Below are 20559 nucleotides of genomic sequence, written 5' to 3'. Positions count from 1 at the left end.
AAAATAAAACAAGGAAAAGTACAAAACGAAGCGAGCATAAATAAAGGGAAAATGAGAAATACAAAATACAAAACAAATACCAGCGATATTTCAAAAAACCAACCACATACGTGAGAAACCGAGCGTGTCTTCGGAAAAGGGAGAAGGGAAAAGCAGCCAGCCAGGCGGTGGAAAATACATATAAATCGGCCAACGAAATCTCAGCCATTATTTGGCATTATTGGAGTAAACGAATTTCAAAATGCAAGGCAAATGTCTTTAAAATCGGCCAATTTGGGAACGAGATTAAAAAGAAGTCGGCAGACAGAGGGCACAAAGTGGCAGGCCAGGATGGCCAGGATGGCCAGGATGCGGAGGGCAGGAGGATACGGATACGGATACGATGCACGTCCTTGGGCAGTGTCAATAAAGCGCAACAAAGAGCTCGGCCAAGAGCAAGTCGTGTCAATATTTTGACTATGTTTTAGCCTTGGCTGCTGTGTCTTTGCGCCAGTATTGTATTGGCCTCGGTACACTGGCAGAAAACAAGGGATACACTTTCAGTAAAAAATAACCAACACAGTTTTTGCAATACTTATATAATTGCTCTTAGCTATAGCCAGACATTGGATTTTAGGTCTACAAATATTTAATATTCTTATATTTAAATACATACTAATATTTTCTGTCTTACCACATTTTTTATAATTACTTCAGTAATGTAAATATTATTATATTGGATCTAATTTATTATAGAAATATATTCTATCAATCTTATATATATTTAACTGTGATTTTTTCCAGACCTCAAAACTTATTTAAAATGAATATGTAATTTTTTGTATTTTTTAAATGAATATATTTTATAATAATAAATGACTAAGTATTAAATATATAATATATAGTTATATAAATATTTAGGATTTTTATTATGCTTTTTAAAAAAGATAGGTTAAATATTTTTAATTAGTTTCCAATTTAATTGATAATTTTGAAGTGGAAATAGAGAACGAAAATATTTAAAGTCCGAACTGGTAGCAATGCAATGGCCTCCTGCGGTGGCGTCTTTTTCCCCAGTGCATCTGTGTGTCTTGGGAGCACCGGCGGTCCTGCGACTGCCATGCCCCTCCGGAGGTGGCCGTGCGCGTCCAGCGTCGGGAATATTGATGCCCCTGGAGCGTGCCGCTGGGAATGGCATGTGCCAGTTGACCATGTCGCTGCCGAAAAAAGTGGGAAGAGAAGGAAGGGAAACACTGGCGAGTCCATCCGAAGGACTCTGGCCATCGGCCAGGATCCCTCTCTCTCAGGGCAGGGAAGGGCCAGGACGGGGGACATAAATTAGCGGCAGGCCGGCGCTCCTACGCGCAGCACTTGGCCAAAAGTTCTGCGGCCGTGGTGCCTCACATTGCGGCACGCAGTTTATCATTGTGTCGGGTCAGCGCTTGACCCCTGACCCTGCGACCCCGCCGCAACCCCGCACAGCGTCACCCGCAAGCGGCTGCCGCTGCTGCTGTTGCACATCACGTGACTTGCCAGCCAAATGAAATTCTTGGCAGCCGCCACATGGCGCAAAACGCTTCCGTAATTGAGTTGCCTCGTGTGCATGTAATTACCTAATACTCCCGTCCTCAAGGAGCACACTCCGCACTTGCCAAGAACGCACTCCGCTCCAAGGTCCAACCAAGATAATAGCGATACGATATCGCATTATAACTTTGAACATGTAGAATTCTATAAGGTGTCAATTCTATTTAGGTGCCAAATCTAATTTAGGGATGGGATAAAATATTATAATCTTTTTTCATATTGTTTCTGATAGATATTTACTTTTATAACTATGTGATTTTAAGGCTTGGCTGATTTTCTTATTCAAAGAGTGTGTCTTGTAACTGCTTAACCAAATGGTATTGACTTCCAACTAACGCCAAACCAATTTAGGTGCCAAATCTGAATTAAGGAGAAGTTGTTATAAATACCCAAATTGTATCTTATAGATACTTACCCTTTTTCATTTGTAAGTTTCTAGTTTAACGCATTTCCTCAACCAAAGAGTGTACCATTACATATCTGTTGAAGCCCAAGCTAATTACCATCTACCTCAATAACCCTCAAGCCCCTGCTTAAGGATCAAGGATCAGTTCTTCAATTTAGCATAAAAAAGGATTCAAACTAGGACTGCAGAGGGGTTTTGTACGGCGATTTCAACGCAGCCAGGCTGGCTCGTATGACCGAATCGAAGGTCCTCTTCTCCACTTGCAGGTCTCCGAAGAGCTTGAGTCGTTTTAAAGGGGGCTGATCCATGATGTCACCTGCAGTGTCTGGCGAGCGGCTCCTCTTTCTGGCCATGCCACTCGGAAGACAGGGCAGCATTCCATAGAGATGCTGAACCGACATAGTTAGGCCTCGGTGAGAGAATGTGGCGACGAATAGAAAAATATGTGCTGTTTGAGTGAACGGCCTAGGGATAATGACAATGTGTAAATAATACCTATATAATCAACTAAATCAAGGCCTGCTCATTTATGTGCGTGCAGTTGATAAACAAACCACAAGGACTGGCCGAAAAATCCCTTCCTTCAGCCCAATCGATATTAGTTTTTAATTATGCCACATTTGATTGCATTAACTTGCCCACGCAGTTGTTTACGCAAATAAAGCATACGTAAAATGGGGGAAAAAATGAAATTAAAATAAATAAAAGTGCAGCGAGGCTGATGTGAGACGTGAAAGTGCTGCGAAATGCAATGAAATAAATAATAACCACAAAAATGCAATTTAATACAAATCTAATTCGAGCACATCAAACCGGCCAGCTGTCCGTGTGTAAAGTCCCCCCGAACCCAACTACCAATCTACGCAAAATCCCGACCGTTCGTGGCGATTTTTAATTGAAAGCGCGACTTTTGGGCTTTCGACCAACCCAAACACACTCGCACACACAGTCGCACACACCCACGCGAGGGCAGACAGCAGCATTGGCAACAGCAGCTGCATAAATTTCATTAGTAAACTTTTAATTAGAAAAATTTCACCATGAATTTAATTAGTGCAGATACACACACACACGCTCACACGGCCGGAGAGACAAAGCCGAAAATTAAATTTAATAAAATGAAATGGAAATGGAAACGAAAATGAAAATGAAATGCAGCTAGCCCACTGCCAACACCTGACAACTGGCTGACAATAGTAATGGCATCGGACGACAACAACGTTGGCGGAAATGCGGGAAAAGCCAGCGAACCACTTTTGGAAAACGCAATATCACCAGCCAAGACACAAGCCGGAAATGCCACCCAAAAATATCAGTAATACTCTCTAGTCCTAGTCCCTAAATTATATTCAAGGGCCAGGGATCAACAGGTATGATTCCGATTCACACTATTTTATTAAATCAAGAATCTATAAAAAATAATAAAAAATAACTATGTTTTCTAAAAAATATAATATAGCTCTTTTGACTTGATTTTATGAAAAATTCTTAAGATCATATGACACTTGCATATCTTTATAATACAAATTCATTCTTTCTTTTTCTTTCTTTCTTCCTTTTATACCACCTTTAGGATAACAATCATATTGACACTATTATATTGAATAATAATTATTTTAACCATTTATATTATATAATAAACAATTTTTAATATTTATCTGAAGTTTAAACAATTTTAAAAGGGATAATCCCAAGAAGTATAGTGTGTAAAAATACAAGAAACGTTTTTGATAATTCCCCTTAATTAACACAGTAAACTACCGAAAGGTAAACAAGGCACACACAGGTGAAAGGTACCGAAGTTCTGTAGATTTAGGGGAGCTGCATCGTGTAATTATGTCTTGGCAGATTCGACCAACTAATTGCCAAGGTAACAACCCAACAGCCCGGCCATACAGCAGCCCAACAACCGAACAACCCACGTCGCCGTTGCAAACGTCACGTTCTGTTGCCAGCAATTATGTGGCTCACACAATCACACGGACACAAAGAGATCACCGCTGGCCTGGCCAAAAGACACTGGGCGAAATGTGCTAATTATGATGGGAGCCTTCATCGCCGGACATTAGGAAGCCACCCAAAAGCCGTGACGCAATCGTTGTGTGGCCGTGCGCCGATTAGGGCCCAGCTAACCTGAGCTCAACTCAAGAACCCTTTGATTAAACGCCGCTGAACACTAAGAACTCCTTGGGATTATTATCATTTAAGCACATTATTAAAATATATTATCATAACAACTACTACAGAATTTAATCACAGGTTCTTAAAAGTATTACTTTTAATTGATATCAAAACAGTAGCAAAATAAAGTATTCTAAAAACAACTTCCAGAAAATAAGTCACAAGTTTTAATAGACTATATCTCTTCGAAATCGGTATACTATTAAATAAGTTATTATCTCTAAGAATAGGGTGTTGGGTCATCATTTTTCGTGAGATGGAAAACGTGGAAAAGGCATTGTAATTACAACTTCTAGAAAATTGAGGCACAAGTTTAAAAGGATATACAATTTAAAAATCGAAATACTATTGATTAAGTTATGGTCTTTAAAAATTGATATTTGGGTCATGGGATGATGGAAAATGGAGAAAAAGGAACTAGAAAATTGGATCACAAGTTTTTTATTGTGTTACATTTTAATAACATTAAAACACTGTCAAAATAGAATAAAGTAATAAAAATTGAAGCACGAGGATAAGAGTAATAACATTTAGAAATCGGAATACCATTGATAAATTTATGGTCTCTTAAGAGAAACATTAAAAAGGTACGAAAAAATTAGTTTAAAAATTTTTCGTAATGTAATAACGATAAAAGATTCTAATATGAATTATTAAAGTAATAAATCTTTTACCTGGTTAAAAACTTTAAAATATAGCTATATTAAGATATTATGTATCACATAAATGCCAGGCCTTGAACAACACAACTAAGATAAAATGTATTTTTAAAATTTTAAAATGGCTAGAAATATTAAAGTAAGTACTAAAGTAATAACTGGCAACATAATAATTTAGTTTATTGAGGAAACTTTGGTCAAAATGGTTGAACCTCTTTGGCTCTTAGAGCCCATTGGAAATCTCTTCTCCTTTCTTGGACAAACGATTGTGCCTGCTCTTCTTGTCTGGCGACACAGCCATAGATATAGACATAGATGTAGATCTGGCATTCCAATACGATTATCGGCGACCCGAGGTCAGGTGGCGTCACGCTTAACGTGATGTACTGCCGCAATTGGTGTAATTAGAGAATGAGGAAGTGCAGCGGTCGCTGGGCAGCCAGACATATGGTAATTATGCTGCCAATCATAACGCCTGGCGGGGTTAGCCGGCCCCAAATGTATTTTCGTACACATTTTCAGCGTAATTTATGTTTAGTCGCTGCTAAATTTATTGTTTTTACTGAACAACTGCAGCGTTGACGTGGCCGGCCATTAATCGCCGCGTGATTAATCATTTTCTATGCAAATTATATACTATATGCGCCACGTTCGTCCCTTACCCAAACACGCGAACTTCGCCAACTCTAACTTTGGCTTTGGATTTCAGTTTGGCCGATCCATCTGATGATAGAGTGATGCCAAGAGATCTTTAATTACAACAGCAGTTGAGGGCAGCGGAGATCGTAAAGCAACCATATAACAACTATTGCGGTTGCGGCTCGATTGCCCAGCGCAAATCATTCATAATCATTTCTGGCTAATCATATATGCGGCAGAGCTTCAATTGAGTCAGCCAATAAAACCCAAGACTTGTTGAATGGCAATAGCAAGTGGCACTTTAATTGGAAAATCAATTTATCCGCGGGAGTGACGCATAAATTTTAAGAATCAATGAACATTGGGGAAATGGGCTCAGATATTATTTAAGTATTTTCCAATAAAAATAATTCTCTTTGCAATTTTTATACAGCTTAAAAAATGTTGCAAATATTCTATAAAATTGTAGATTGTATAAACATTTTTTGTATCGCTTTTTTATTTGTCTTCCCTGGACCACTCTTATTTTGAAAAAAAAGTCAATGATCGCATCGAATGAGCCGAACTTCTTAAAGAAACTCAGTGATGTGATAGTCGAACCAGTCGCATCGTAATTGGCCAATAAAGAGGAAGAGAAATCTGGATTTGGTATCATAGTGTACCCTGGTACACTGATTCAAGTGAAAAATATTCCAAAAGCAAGAGACTTATTTTTACGATCCCATAATATGGCACGTGCGAAATTAAATAGATCACACGTTAGCTCACGTAAGCCATACTTTTTCTGAAATATTTATTTTTAAACGGGTAAAGATCTGCCCTCAAGTAACTCCAGTTTTTACCATGTAAATAAAAGAAATCTTACCTAAAAAACTGAGAGAACATGAATACGACATAGAACTGGCTGTCGAGTATGGGTATAATATGTCAATGCAAAAATAGAATTGACCCAGACTCAGATCCAGAATCAATAAACGCCTCGAACCATTCTTTTTTGCTTTTGCCGGGATGGCCATTCGACGTCACAACGCCCAGAGTCATAACCATAAGTTGTTTTATTTTTCTTGTATTATTGGCGTTTTGCATATTTCGCATTTTGCCTTTGTTGGTTTTTTTAGTGCGAAGCTTCGGCTGTCGAAGCATTGTTATTTTAATTAACGCCGATTAGGTGTGAGGCACGTTTCTGTCGACGTTTCTTTAATTTCTGTATTTTTGCTGCGTTCTTTACATTTTTTGTGTTGTTTTACTATATATTTTTTATTTTTTTGGCTTTACGACACTTGTTTGTGTTGTGCTAACGGCTCTTGGCCGGGTTAGTAGTTTTGTAAAGCTTGGCGGAAAGTCAATTATAATTCCCCGACTCGGCTACTTATCGGCAATTGCCTTGAAGCGAGCATTTTTCCCACACTTGCCGGCGGTAACTGATTATACCACTTACACGGGGGCCAGACCCAGACCTATAGACAGACTTGCCCCCGCCATCGACGCCCGGAGCGATGAGCCGACGCCAAACCGGTTCACCACGGATGATCGCCTCGAATCGGTTCAGATATGGGGGTGCTGTAGGGGTGAAATATGAAATATGTAGGAGTGATCTAGTGGTGCATCGTGTGCGGTGCAATTACGGAAGCTGGATTAGGAAATATACTCACGTAAGTCACTACAAAATACATTAAACTTACCAGACACAACTTTAGAACTTATTATTAATAAATCAACCCATTCAGATCAATCTTAATCGACTAATAGTGAAGTTTTAGAAATATATTCTGATTTTATAAAATAGTAAAATCATCGTCAATTAAAGTTTTAGTTCTTATTATATTTTACTTTGTTAATGCGTATATCAAGTAATAAAGCCTGGTTACAATTGATTTTATATTTTTAAAATACTAGTAAAGCCACTTAATTTAGGATGCTACTCAGACAAAAATCCCCGATCTGCAATGTATCACACACATGTTATAAAGTTTAAAGGTTCTCTTCTATTAATAACCAGCATCAACAGCTAATTTTCACCTAATCACACAGAAGACCATTAAAATTATGATTAAGATAATATTTTAGGAATGGCCCGATCCGATGTCCTCAAGTTAAAGCTCCACTAATTCCCATGGCTAATTTCTTTCTAATGAGAACCAGTTGTGGGACCCCGCAGCGCTGCCCAACCCCAAGATGTGGGAAAAGCAGCGACGCCAGCCAAGCCGGCCGATGGTTTTGCCAGAGATCCATTCATAAACCCAAAGTGCTGCTCGACCTCCGATCAGTAGCGTGTTGACCGTTGAGATGCCGAGATTGTTGAGCAAGTGCAGCGTGGCCGCCGTTCTCTGGGCGCCTGCAGTGCTCCTTCTGATTTTGGATTGTCAAGGAGGTTTTGCGGGAGCTGTGACCACCAGGGCTCCACCACCCACCAGAGCTCCACCAACTACTAAAGCTCCACCGCCTACTAGAGCTCCACCGCCAACCAAGCCACCGCCACCCACCAAGGCGCCACCGCCCTCGAGGACTCTACTGCCCAGAGCGGCACCACACCCCACAGCCGGCTATTGTGTGCCGGAATTGTGTGAGCTGTACAATGGAACGCATGTGGTCAGTGTGCCGCATACCGCTTGCGGCAACGATGGCAGCTTCTCCCCCGCCTGCGGACCGGAGCCCAAACTCCTGGAGATGAGCGAACGGCGCCGCCAACTGCTGCTGGACATGCACAATTTGGCCAGGTCAAAGATAGCCAGCGGAGAACTGGAGGGCTATCACAGTGCCGCCCGCATGCCGCTCCTGCGCTGGGACAACGAGCTAGAGCAAATGGCCGCCCTGCATGCCAAACGCTGCCAGTTCGCCCACGACAAGTGCCGCAATACGCCGCGCTTCAAGTTCAGCGGTCAGAATATCGGTTACTTTTGGATCGGACGCGAGTTCAAGTCGCATTCGCGGCGCATGAAGTCCTTTGTGATCAACTGGTTCCGCGAGTACCAGGATGCCAATCAGACCTTCATAGATAGCTATCGCCCACATCCGCAGGGGTAAGTCGATCACAATCAGATAAGCACGAGTGTCTGGAAAAACGTATTTTATAACTATTATTCTGATTAAAGTTTTTGTCATTTACTAATAGAACAGCTTTTTCAAGCACTTGTCATATAAGTAGTAGTACGTAATATTTTCCCTGCTCCAAGATGTTCTTAAGATTCTCAAAAGATTCGTTGACAAAGTTGTCTAGGTGAAATATATTTTAATACGAATATATTTATCATACAGCAGGAAGATTGGCCACTTCACCCTCTTGGTCTCGGATCGAGTGAACCGAGTGGGCTGCGCTGGTGTCCGCTTCTTGGAGCCCAACTCCAATCGTTTCCAGTTCATGCTGACCTGCAACTACGACTACAACAACATATTCAACGAACCCATTTACCAGTCGGGTCCGGCAGGTTCCAAGTGCCCCCAGCACCGGATCAGCGAGAAGTTCCCCGGTCTGTGCGACTGGCGTGACCCCGCAAACGACGTTGAGAGCGAGGAGAGCGCCGAGGACGACAACACGCTGGACAACAATATACCCCTGTGAAGCGAAGCAATCTGCAAGCTAAGGAAGTAATACTCGTAGCCACCTGGAATAAGTTACAAAGAATACATTTTTTTAATAGTGTTAAGAAATCATTTACTTAAAAAATTGTTTGAAAAAAATGAATTATTTTTATTCGCACTAAAATTGAGTGTGTATAAGAATACAAATTTAAATTGATTAGGATTTAGGCAAGCTAAATGCTAGAAGTGTTTGGAGCGTTCTAGAAAACATCGGCCGCAGTTGTAAGTGTTGATCCAGTTATCACATCAAAGATATTAAAAGGAGGAAGAGAAGCTGTGGTGGTAATAGTCACAGTGATTGCCTTCTCCGATGTTGATGGCTTGACTGTCGTTCCCTCGGTGGGCTTCAGAGTCGTTCGCTTAGTGGGTTTCAGAGTTGTCGGTTTATCAGTTGATTTCTCAGTGGGTTTTACGGACGTTGGCTCAGTAGGTTTTAGAGTTGTTGGTTTGGCAGAAGTCTTCTCTGTGGTCTTCACAGTCGTGGGCTCAGTGGGTTTCAGAGTTGTCGGTTTTGCAGAAGTCTTCTCTGTAGGCCTCACAGTTGTGGGATCAGTTGGTTTCAGAGTTGTCGGTGTCGCAGACGTCTTCTCTGTGGTCTTCTCTGTCGTTGGCTCAGTAGGTTTCAGAGTTGTCGGTTTTGCAGAAGTCTTCTCTGTGGTCTTCTCTGTCGTTGGCTCAGTAGGTTTCAGAGTTGTCGGTTTTGCAGAAGTCGGCTCTGTGGGTTTTAGAGTCGTAGGCTCAGTGGGATTCAGAGTTGTCGGTTTTGCAGACGTCTTCTCTGTGGTCTTCGCAGTCGTGGGCTCTGTGGGCTTTAGAGTTGTCGGATTTGCCGACGTCTTCTCTGTGGTCTTCAAAGTCGTTGGCTTAGTTGGTTTTAGAGTTGTCGGTTTTGCAGAAGTCCTCTCTGTGGTCTTCACAGTCGTTGGCTCAGTGGGTTTCAGAGTTGTCGGTTTTGCCGACATCTTCTCTGTGGTCTTCGCAGTCGTGGGCTCTGTGGGCTTTGGAGTTGTCGGTTTTGCCGACGTCTTCTCTGTGGTCTTCACAGTCGTTGACTCAGTTGGTTTCAGAGTTGTCGGTTTCGCAGACGTCTTCTCTGTGGTCTTCTCTGTCGTTGGCTCAGTGGGTTTCAGAGTTGTCGGTTTTGCAGAAGTCTTCTCTGTGGTCTTCGCAGTCGTGGGCTCTGTGGGCTTTAGAGTTGTCGGTTTTGCCGACGTCTTCTCTGTGGTCTTGACAGTCGTTGGCATAGTGGGTTTCAGAGTTGTCGGTTTGGCCGTTGTTCCTTCAGTGGGCTTTAGAGTCGTAGCCTCAGTGGGTTTCAGTGTTGTCGGTTTTGCCGACGTCTTCTCTGTGGTCTTCGCAGTCGTGGGCTCAGTGGGCTTTAGAGTTGTCGGTTTTGCAGAAGTCTTCTCTGTGGTCTTAACAGTCGTTGGCTCAGTGGGTCTCAGAGTTGTCGGTTTCGCAGACGTCTTCTCTGTGGTCTTCGCAGTCGTTGGCTCTGTGGGTTTCGGAGTTGTCGGTTTTGCAGACGTCTTCTCTGTGGTCTTTTCAGTGGTTGGCTCAGTGGGTTTCAGAGTTGTCGGCTTGGCCGTTGTTCCTTCAGTGGGCTTCAGAGTCGTGGGCTCGGTAGGTTTCAGAGTTGTCGGTTTTGCCGACGTCTTCTCTGTGGTCTTGACAGTCGTTGGCTCAGTGGGTTTCAGAGTTGTCGGTTTGGCCGTTGTTCCTTCAGTGGGCTTCAGAGTCGTAGCCTCAGTGGGTTTCAGTGTTGTCGGTTTTGCCGACGTCTTCTCTGTGGTCTTCGCAGTCGTGGGCTCAGTGGGCTTTAGAGTTGTCGGTTTTGCAGAAGTCTTCTCTGTGGTCTTAACAGTCGTTGGCTCAGTGGGTCTCAGAGTTGTCGGTTTCGCAGACGTCTTCTCTGTGGTCTTCGCAGTCGTTGGCTCTGTGGGTTTCGGAGTTGTCGGTTTTGCAGACGTCTTCTCTGTGGTCTTTTCAGTGGTTGGCTCAGTGGGTTTCAGAGTTGTCGGCTTGGCCGTTGTTCCTTCAGTGGGCTTCAGAGTCGTGGGCTCGGAAGGTTTCAGAGTTGTCGGTTTTGCCGACGTCTTCTCTGTGGTCTTCACAGTCGTTGGCTCAGTGGGTTTCAGAGTTGTTGGTTTTGCAGACGTTTTCTCTGTGGTCTTCACAGTCGTGGGCTCAGTTGGTTTCAGAGTTGTCGGTTTCGCAGACGTCTTCTCTGTGGTCTTCTCTGTCGTTGGCTCAGTAGGTTTCAGAGTTGTCGGTTTTGCAGAAGTCTTCTCTGTGGTCTTCACAGTCGTGGGCTCTGTGGGTTTCAGAGTTGTCGGCTTGGCCGTTGTTCCTTCAGTGGGCTTCAGAGTCGTGGGCTTCAGAGTCGTGGGCTCGGTAGGTTTCAGAGTTGTCGGTTTTGCAGAAGTCTTCTCTGTGGTCTTTTCAGTGGTTGGCTCAGTGGGTTTCAGTGTTGTCGGCTTGGCCGTTGTTCCTTCAGTGGGCTTCCGAGTCGTAGGCTCAGTGGGTTTCAGAGTTGTCGGTTTTGCAGAAGTCTTCTCTGTGGTCTTCGCAGTAGTGGGCTCTGTGGGCTTTAGAGTTGTCGGTTTTGCCGACGTCTTCTCTGTGGTCTTCACAGTCGTTGGCTCAGTTGGTTTTAGAGTTGTCGGTTTTTCAGAAGTCTTCTCTGTGGTCTTCGCAGTCGTTGGCTCAGTGGGTTTCAGAGTTGTCGGTTTTGCCGACGTCTTCTCTGTGGTCTTCGCAGTCGTGGGCTCAGTGGGCTTTAGAGTTGTCGGTTTTGCAGAAGTCTTCTCTGTGGTCTTAACAGTCGTTGGCTCAGTGGGTCTCAGAGTTGTCGGTTTCGCAGACGTCTTCTCTGTGGTCTTCGCAGTCGTTGGCTCTGTGGGTTTCGGAGTTGTCGGTTTTGCAGACGTCTTCTCTGTGGTCTTTTCAGTGGTTGGCTCAGTGGGTTTCAGAGTTGTCGGCTTGGCCGTTGTTCCTTCAGTGGGCTTCAGAGTCGTGGGCTCGGTAGGTTTCAGAGTTGTCGGTTTTGCCGACGTCTTCTCTGTGGTCGTGACAGTCGTTGGCTCAGTGGGTTTCAGAGTTGTCGGTTTGGCCGTTGTTCCTTCAGTGGGCTTCAGAGTCGTAGCCTCAGTGGGTTTCAGTGTTGTCGGTTTTGCCGACGTCTTCTCTGTGGTCTTCGCAGTCGTGGGCTCAGTGGGCTTTAGAGTTGTCGGTTTTGCAGAAGTCTTCTCTGTGGTCTTAACAGTCGTTGGCTCAGTGGGTCTCAGAGTTGTCGGTTTCGCAGACGTCTTCTCTGTGGTCTTCGCAGTCGTTGGCTCTGTGGGTTTCGGAGTTGTCGGTTTTGCAGACGTCTTCTCTGTGGTCTTTTCAGTGGTTGGCTCAGTGGGTTTCAGAGTTGTCGGCTTGGCCGTTGTTCCTTCAGTGGGCTTCAGAGTCGTGGGCTCGGAAGGTTTCAGAGTTGTCGGTTTTGCCGACGTCTTCTCTGTGGTCTTCACAGTCGTTGGCTCAGTGGGTTTCAGAGTTGTTGGTTTTGCAGACGTTTTCTCTGTGGTCTTCACAGTCGTGGGCTCAGTTGGTTTCAGAGTTGTCGGTTTCGCAGACGTCTTCTCTGTGGTCTTCTCTGTCGTTGGCTCAGTAGGTTTCAGAGTTGTCGGTTTTGCAGAAGTCTTCTCTGTGGTCTTCACAGTCGTGGGCTCTGTGGGTTTCAGAGTTGTCGGCTTGGCCGTTGTTCCTTCAGTGGGCTTCAGAGTCGTGGGCTCGGTAGGTTTCAGAGTTGTCGGTTTTGCAGAAGTCTTCTCTGTGGTCTTTTCAGTGGTTGGCTCAGTGGGTTTCAGTGTTGTCGGCTTGGCCGTTGTTCCTTCAGTGGGCTTCCGAGTCGTAGGCTCAGTGGGTTTCAGAGTTGTCGGTTTTGCAGAAGTCTTCTCTGTGGTCTTCGCAGTAGTGGGCTCTGTGGGCTTTAGAGTTGTCGGTTTTGCCGACGTCTTCTCTGTGGTCTTCACAGTCGTTGGCTCAGTTGGTTTTAGAGTTGTCGGTTTTTCAGAAGTCTTCTCTGTGGTCTTCGCAGTCGTTGGCTCAGTGGGTTTCAGAGTTGTCGGTTTTGCCGACGTCTTCTCTGTGGTCTTCGCAGTCGTGGGCTCTGTGGGCTTTAGAGTTATCGGTTTTGCCGACGTCTTCTCTGTGGTCTTCACAGTCGTTGGCTCTGTGGGTTTCAGAGTTGTCGGTTTTGCAGAAGTCTTCTCTGTGGTCTTCACTGTCGTGGGATCAGTGGGCTTCAGAGTTGTAGGTTTCACAGAAGTGTTCTCTGTGGTCTTCACAGTCGTGGGCTCAGTGGTTTTCAGTGTTGTCGGTTTGACGGTTGTTCCTTCAGTGGGCTTCTGAGTCGTGGTCTCGGTAGGTTTTAGAGTTGTCGGTTTTGCAGACGTCTTCTCTGTGGTCTTCACAGTCGTTGGCTCAGTGGGTTTCAGAGTTGTCGGCTTTGCAGAAGTCTTCTCTGTGGTCTTCGCAGTCGTGGGCTCTGTGGGCTTTAGAGTTGTCGGTTTTGCCGACGTCTTCTCTGTGGTCTTAACAGTCGTTGGCTCAGTGGGTCTCAGAGTAGTCGGTTTCGCAGACGTCTTCTCTGTGGTCTTCGCAGTCGTGGGCTCTGTGGGCTTTAGAGTTGTCGGTTTTGCAGACGTCTTTTCTGTGGTCTTCTCTGTCGTTGGCTCAGTGGGTTTCAGAGTTGTCGGTTTGGCCGTTGTTCCTTCAGTGGGCTTCAGAGTCGTAGCCTCAGTGGGTTTCAGTGTTGTCGGTTTTGCCGACGTCTTCTCTGTGGTCTTCGCAGTCGTGGGCTCTGTGGGCTTTAGAGTTGTCGGTTTTGCAGACGTCTTTTCTGTGGTCTTAACAGTCGTTGGCTCAGTGGGTCTCAGAGTTGTCGGTTTTGCAGACGTCTTCTCTGTGGTCTTCGCAGTCGTGGGCTCTGTGGGCTTTAGAGTTGTCGGTTTTGCCGACGTCTTCTCTGTGGTCTTGACAGTCGTTGGCTCAGTGGGTTTCAGAGTTGTCGGTTTGGCCGTTGTTCCTTCAGTGGGCTTCAGAGTCGTAGCCTCAGTGGGTTTCAGTGTTGTCGGTTTTGCCGACGTCTTCTCTGTGGTCTTCGCAGTCGTGGGCTCAGTGGGCTTTAGAGTTGTCGGTTTTGCAGAAGTCTTCTCTGTGGTCTTAACAGTCGTTGGCTCAGTGGGTCTCAGAGTTGTCGGTTTCGCAGACGTCTTCTCTGTGGTCTTCGCAGTCGTGGGCTCTGTGGGCTTTAAAGTTGTCGGTTTTGCAGAAGTCTTCTCTGTGGTCTTCACAGTCGTGGGCTCAGTCGGTTTCAGAGTTGTCGGCTTGGCCGTTGTTCCTTCAGTGGGCTTCACAGTCGTTGGCTCAGTGGGTTTCAGAGTTGTCGGTTTTGCAGAAGTCTTCTCTGTGGTCTTCGCAGGCGTGGGCTCTGTGGGCTTTAGAGTTGTCGGTTTTGCAGACGTTTTCTCTGTGGTCTTCACAGTCGTGGGCTCAGTTGGTTTCAGAGTTGTCGGTTTCGCAGACGTCTTCTCTGTGGTCTTCTCTGTCGTTGGCTCAGTAGGTTTCAGAGTTGTCGGTTTTGCAGAAGTCTTCTCTGTGGTCTTCGCAGTCGTGGGCTCTGTGGGCTTTAGAGTTGTCGGTTTTGCCGACGTCTTCTCTGTGGTCTTGACAGTCGTTGGCTCAGTGGGTTTCAGAGTTGTCGGTTTGGCCGTTGTTCCTTCAGTGGGCTTCAGAGTCGTGGGCTCTGTGGGTTTCAGAGTTGTCGGTTTTGCCGACGTCTTCTCTGTGGTTTTCGCAGTCGTTGGCTCAGTGGGTTTCAGAGTTGTCGGCTTGGCCGTTGTTCCTTCAGTGGGCTTCAGAGTCGTCGGCTCGGTAGGTTTCAGAGTTGTCGGTTTTGCCGACGTCTTTTCTGTGGTCTTCACAGTCGTTGGCTCAGTGGGTTTCAGAGTTGTCGGTTTTGCAGAAGTCTTCTCTGTGGTCTTGACAGTCGTTGGCTCAGTGGGTTTCAGAGTTGTCGGTTTTGCAGACGTCTTCTCTGTGGTCTTCGCAGTCGTGGGCTCTGTGGGCTTTAGAGTCGTCGGTTTTGCAGACGTCTTCTCTGTGGTCTTCTCTGTCGTTGGCTCAGTGGGTTTCAGAGTTGTCGGTTTGGCCGTTGTTCCTTCAGTGGGCTTCAGAGTCGTAGCCTCAGTGGGTTTCAGTGTTGTCGGTTTTGCAGAAGTCTTCTCTGTGGTCTTCGCAGTCATGGGCTCTGTGGGCTTTAGAGTTGTCGGTTTTGCAGACGTTTTCTCTGTGGTCTTCACAGTCGTGGGCTCAGTTGGTTTCAGAGTTGTCGGTTTCGCAGACGTCTTCTCTGTGGTCTTCTCTGTCGTTGGCTCAGTAGGTTTCAGAGTTGTCGGTTTTGCAGAAGTCTTCTCTGTGGTCTTCGCAGTCGTGGGCTCTGTGGGCTTTAGAGTTGTCGGTTTTGCCGACGTCTTCTCTGTGGTCTTGACAGTCGTTGGCTCAGTGGGTTTCAGAGTTGTCGGTTTGGCCGTTGTTCCTTCAGTGGGCTTCAGAGTCGTGGGCTCTGTGGGTTTCAGAGTTGTCGGTTTTGCCGACGTCTTCTCTGTGGTTTTCGCAGTCGTTGGCTCAGTGGGTTTCAGAGTTGTCGGCTTGGCCGTTGTTCCTTCAGTGGGCTTCAGAGTCGTCGGCTCGGTAGGTTTCAGAGTTGTCGGTTTTGCCGACGTCTTCTCTGTGGTCTTCACAGTCGTTGGCTCAGTGGGTTTCAGAGTTGTCGGTTTTGCAGAAGTCTTCTCTGTGGTCTTGACAGTCGTTGGCTCAGTGGGTTTCAGAGTTGTCGGTTTGGCCGTTGTTCCTTCAGTGGGCTTCAGAGTCGTAGCCTCAGTGGGTTTCAGTGTTGTCGGTTTTGCCGACGTCTTCTCTGTGGTCTTCGCAGTCGTGGGCTCAGTGGGTTTCAGAGTTGTCGGCTTGGCCGTTGTTCCTTCAGTGGGCTTCAGAGTCGTCGGCTCGGTAGGTTTCAGAGTTGTCGGTTTTGCCGACGTCTTTTCTGTGGTCTTCACAGTCGTTGGCTCAGTGGGTTTCAGAGTTGTCGGTTTTGCAGAAGTCTTCTCTGTGGTCTTGACAGTCGTTGGCTCAGTGGGTTTCAGAGTTGTCGGTTTGGCCGTTGTTCCTTCAGTGGGCTTCAGAGTCGTGGGCTCAGTAGGTTTCAGAGTTGTCGGTTTTGCCGACGTCTTCTCTGTGGTCTTCACAGTCGTTGGCTCAGTGGGTTTCAGAGTTGTCGGTTTTGCAGACGTCTTCTCTGTGGTCTTAACAGTCGTTGGCTCAGTGGGTCTCAGAGTAGTCGGTTTCGCAGACGTCTTCTCTGTGGTCTTCGCAGTCGTGGGCTCTGTGGGCTTTAGAGTTGTCGGTTTTGCAGACGTCTTCTCTGTGGTCTTCTCTGTCGTTGGCTCAGTGGGTTTCAGAGTTGTCGGTTTGGCCGTTGTTCCTTCAGTGGGCTTCAGAGTCGTAGCCTCAGTGGGTTTCAGTGTTGTCGGTTTTGCAGAAGTCTTCTCTGTGGTCTTCGCAGTCGTGGGCTCTGTGGGCTTTAGAGTTGTCGGTTTTGCAGACGTCTTCTCTGTGGTCTTCTCTGTCGTTGGCTCAGTGGGTTTCAGAGTTGTCGGTTTTGCAGAAGTCTTCTCTGTGGTCTTCGCAGTCGTGGGCTCTGTGGGCTTTAGAGTTGTCGGTTTTGCCGACGTCTTCTCTGTGGTCTTCACAGTCGTTGGCTCAGTGGGTTTCAGAGTTGTCGGTTTTGCAGAAGTCTTCTCTGTGGTCTTGACAGTCGTTGGCTCAGTGGGTTTCAGAGTTGTCGGTTTGGCCGTTGTTCCTTCAGTGGGCTTCAGAGTCGTGGGCTCGGTGGGTTTCAGAGTTGTCGGTTTTGCCGACGTCTTCTCTGTGGTTTTCGCAGTCGTTGGCTTAGTGGGTTTCAGAGTTGTCGGCTTGGCCGTTGTTCCTCCAGTGGGCTTCAGAGTCGTCGGCTCGGTAGGTTTCAGAGTTGTCGGTTTTGCCGACGTCTTCTCTGTGGTCTTCACAGTCGTTGGCTCAGTGGGTTTCAGAGTTGTCGGTTTTGCAGAAGTCTTCTCTGTGGTCTTCACAGTCGTAGGCTCAGTGGGTTTCAGAGTTGTCGGTTTTGCAGAAGTCTTCTCTGTGGTCTTCGCAGTCGTGGGCTCTGTGGGCTTTAGAGTTGTCGGTTTTGCCGACGTCTTCTCTGTGGTCTTCACAGTCGTTGGCTCAGTGGGTTTCAGAGTTGTCGGTTTTGCAGAAGTCTTCTCTGTGGTCTTGACAGTCGTGGGCTCTGTGGGTTTCAGAGTTGTCGGCTTGGCCGTTGTTCCTTCAGTGGGCTTCAGAGTCGTGGGCTCGGTAGGTTGTTTAGTTGTCGGTTTTGCCGACGTCTTCTCTGTGGTCTTCACAGTCGTGGGCTCTGTGGGTTTCAGAGTTGTCGGTTTTGCCGACGTCTTCTCTGTGGTTTTCGCAGTCGTTGGCTCAGTGGGTTTCAGAGTTGTCGGCTTGGCCGTTGTTCCTTCAGTGGGCTTCAGAGTCGTGGGCTCGGTAGGTTTCAGAGTTGTCGGTTTTGCCGACGTCTTCTCTGTGGTCTTCACAGTCGTTGGCTCAGTGGGTTTCAGAGTTGTCGGTTTTGCAGAAGTCTCCTCTGTGGTCTTCACAGTCGTGGGCTCTGTGGGTTTCAGAGTTGTCGGTTTTGCCGACGTCTTCTCTGTGGTTTTCGCAGTCGTTGGCTCAGTGGGTTTCAGAGTTGTCGGCTTGGCCGTTGTTCCTTCAGTGGGCTTCAGAGTCGTGGGCTCGGTAGGTTTCAGAGTTGTCGGTTTTGCCGACGTCTTCTCTGTGGTCTTCACAGTCGTTGGCTCAGTGGGTTTCAGAGTTGTCGGTTTTGCCGACGTCTTCTCTGTGGTCTTCACAGTCGTGGGCTCAGTTGGTTTCAGAGTTGTCGGTTTCGCAGACGTCTTCTCTGTGGTCTTCACAGTCGTGGGCTCTGTGGGTTTCAGAGTTGTCGGCTTGGCCGTTGTTCCTTCAGTGGGCTTCAGAGTCGTGGGCTCAGTGGGTTTCAGAGTTGTCGGTTTTGCAGAAGTCTCCTCTGTGGTCTTCACAGTCGTGGGCTCTGTGGGTTTCAGAGTTGTCGGTTTTGCAGAAGTCTCCTCTGTGGTCTTCACAGTCGTGGGCTCTGTGGGTTTCAGAGTTGTCGGTTTTGCAGACGTTTTCTCTGTGGTCTTCTCTGTCGTTGGCTCAGTAGGTTTCAGAGTTGTCGGTTTTGCAGAAGTCTTCTCTGTGGTCTTCACAGTCGTGGGCTCTGTGGGTTTCAGAGTTGTCGGCTTGGCCGTTGTTCCTTCAGTGGGCTTCAGAGTCGTGGGCTCAGTGGGTTTCAGAGTTGTCGGTTTTGCAGAAGTCTTCTCTGTGGTCTTCGCAGTCGTGGGCTCTGTGGGCTTTAGAGTTGTCGGTTTTGCCGACGTCTTCTCTGTGGTCTTCACAGTCGTTGGCTCAGTTGGTTTTAGAGTTGTCGGTTTTTCAGAAGTCTTCTCTGTGGTCTTCGCAGTCGTTGGCTCAGTGGGTTTCAGAGTTGTCGGTTTTGCCGACGTCTTCTCTGTGGTTTTCGCAGTCGTTGGCTCAGTGGGTTTCAGAGTTGTCGGCTTGGCCGTTGTTCCTTCAGTGGGCTTCAGAGTCGTGGGCTCGGTAGGTTTCAGAGTTGTCGGTTTTGCCGACGTCTTCTCTGTGGTCGTCACAGTCGTTGGCTCAGTGGGTTTCAGAGTTGTCGGTTTTGCAGACGTTTTCTCTGTGGTCTTCACAGTCGTGGGCTCAGATGGTTTCAGAGTTGTCGGTTTCGCAGACGTCTTCTCTGTGGTCTTCTCTGTCGTTGGCTCAGTAGGTTTCAGAGTTGTCGGTTTAGCAGAAGTCTTCTCTGTGGTCTTCACAGTCGTGGGCTCTGTGGGTTTCAGAGTTGTCGGCTTGGCCGTTGTTCCTTCAGTGGGCTTCAGAGTCGTGGGCTCAGTGGGTTTCAGAGTTGTCGGTTTTGCAGAAGTCTTCTCTGTGGTCTTCGCAGTCGTGGGCTCTGTGGGCTTTAGAGTTGTCGGTTTTGCCGACGTCTTCTCTGTGGTCTTCACAGTCGTTGGCTCAGTTGGTTTTAGAGTTGTCGGTTTTTCAGAAGTCTTCTCTGTGGTCTTCGCAGTCGTTGGCTCAGTGGGTTTCAGAGTTGTCGGTTTTGCCGACGTCTTCTCTGTGGTTTTCGCAGTCGTTGGCTCAGTGGGTTTCAGAGTTGTCGGCTTGGCCGTTGTTCCTTCAGTGGGCTTCAGAGTCGTGGGCTCAGTTGGTTTCAGAGTTGTCGGTTTCGCAGACGTCTTCTCTGTGGTCTTCTCTGTCGTTGGCTCAGTAGGTTTCAGAGTTGTCGGTTTTGCCGACGTCTTCTCTGTGGTCTTTTCAGTGGTTGGCTCAGTGGGTTTCAGTGTTGTCGGCTTGGCCGTTGTTCCTTCAGTGGGCTTCCGAGTCGTAGGCTCAGTGGGTTTCAGAGTTGTCGGTTTTGCAGAAGTCTTCTCTGTGGTCTTCGCAGTCGTGGGCTCTGTGGGCTTTAGAGTTGTCGGTTTTGCCGACGTGTTCTCTGTGGTCTTCACAGTCGTTGGCTCAGTTGGTTTTAGAGTTGTCGGTTTTTCAGAAGTCTTCTCTGTGGTCTTCGCAGTCGTTGGCTCAGTGGGTTTCAGAGTTGTCGGTTTTGCCGACGTCTTCTCTGTGGTTTTCGCAGTCGTTGGCTCAGTGGGTTTCAGAGTTGTCGGCTTGGCCGTTGTTCCTTCAGTGGGCTTCAGAGTCGTGGGCTCGGTAGGTTTCAGAGTTGTCGGTTTTGCCGACGTCTTCTCTGTGGTTTTCGCAGTCGCTGGCTCAGTGGGTTTCAGAGTTGTCGGCTTGGCCGTTGTTCCTTCAGTGGGCTTCAGAGTCGTGGGCTCGGTAGGTTTCAGAGTTGTCGGTTTTGCCGACGTCTTCTCTGTGGGCTTCGCAGTCGTTGTCGGCTTAACCGTTGTCCTTTCAGTGGGCTTCGATGTCGTTGTCCGTAGAGTTGTCCCTATAGTCGTTTGCAATGTTGGCTTGGGAGTGGTGGCCCTACTTGTTCTCGTCGTCTCACCCCCACAGTTGTGCGGAGTGGTGGTGGCATGTGGGCAGGGAGGCTTCGTCGGAGCCGGACTGGTAATGCGATGCTCACAGGCTGGCGTGGTGGGATGATCGGGACATGGAGGCGGTGGCGGCTTTAGGGTCGTGGTGCTGGTTTTATTGCTGCACGGATTGCGAAAGTGAAGGACTATCTCGTTGGGCTTTTGGCCAGGCACGATGCGGATGTGCGGGCCGAACATGGTGAACGCGGCCGTGGTGGCCACCAGCAGGCAGATTACGAACAGTTGCATCTTGTCAACGTGCTGCTGCCTGGCTGTCCTTTGATTGTGTCCTTTTTGTGGG

The 20559-nt window shown here is 47.2% G+C and overlaps 2 protein-coding genes and 1 long non-coding RNA gene across 4 annotated transcripts; 1 reads left to right on the top strand and 2 right to left on the bottom strand.

Moving 5' to 3' along the window:
* Positions 1 to 936: 936 nt before the first annotated feature.
* LOC108023942 (uncharacterized) lies at positions 937 to 6695 on the bottom strand. The gene is made up of 5 exons (XR_001768123.3): positions 6680 to 6695; positions 1982 to 2437; positions 1807 to 1926; positions 1593 to 1743; positions 937 to 1196 (listed from the first exon to the last, which is right to left on the bottom strand). It is a non-coding gene; the product is annotated as an uncharacterized LOC108023942 (long non-coding RNA).
* Positions 6696 to 7527: 832 nt separating this feature from the next.
* LOC108023924 (antigen 5 like allergen Cul n 1) lies at positions 7528 to 9183 on the top strand. The gene is made up of 2 exons (XM_017093609.3): positions 7528 to 8471; positions 8707 to 9183. The coding sequence occupies exons 1-2, from the start codon at positions 7738 to 7740 to the stop codon at positions 9008 to 9010; spliced, it is 1038 nt and encodes a 345-aa protein (XP_016949098.1). The 5' UTR covers positions 7528 to 7737; the 3' UTR covers positions 9011 to 9183.
* A 17-nt stretch (positions 9184 to 9200) lies between these two features.
* On the bottom strand, positions 9201 to 20507 carry LOC108023909 (mucin-2). Of its 2 annotated transcripts, XM_050887222.1 has the most exons (2): positions 10989 to 20507; positions 9201 to 10610 (listed from the first exon to the last, which is right to left on the bottom strand). In XM_050887222.1, exons 1-2 carry the CDS (start codon positions 20505 to 20507, stop codon positions 9231 to 9233), a joined length of 10899 nt encoding a protein of 3632 aa, XP_050743179.1. In that variant the 3' UTR covers positions 9201 to 9230. The 2 variants fall into 2 exon arrangements, with proteins under 2 accessions (XP_050743179.1, XP_050743178.1); XM_050887221.1 differs by having other exon boundaries at positions 9201 to 20507.
* Positions 20508 to 20559: the final 52 nt, after the last annotated feature.

This window comes from Drosophila biarmipes, chromosome X (assembly GCF_025231255.1).
Source record: "Drosophila biarmipes strain raj3 chromosome X, RU_DBia_V1.1, whole genome shotgun sequence".
Taxonomy (NCBI): domain Eukaryota; kingdom Metazoa; phylum Arthropoda; class Insecta; order Diptera; family Drosophilidae; genus Drosophila; species Drosophila biarmipes.
This window is presented reverse-complemented; position numbering and strand designations above follow the sequence as displayed.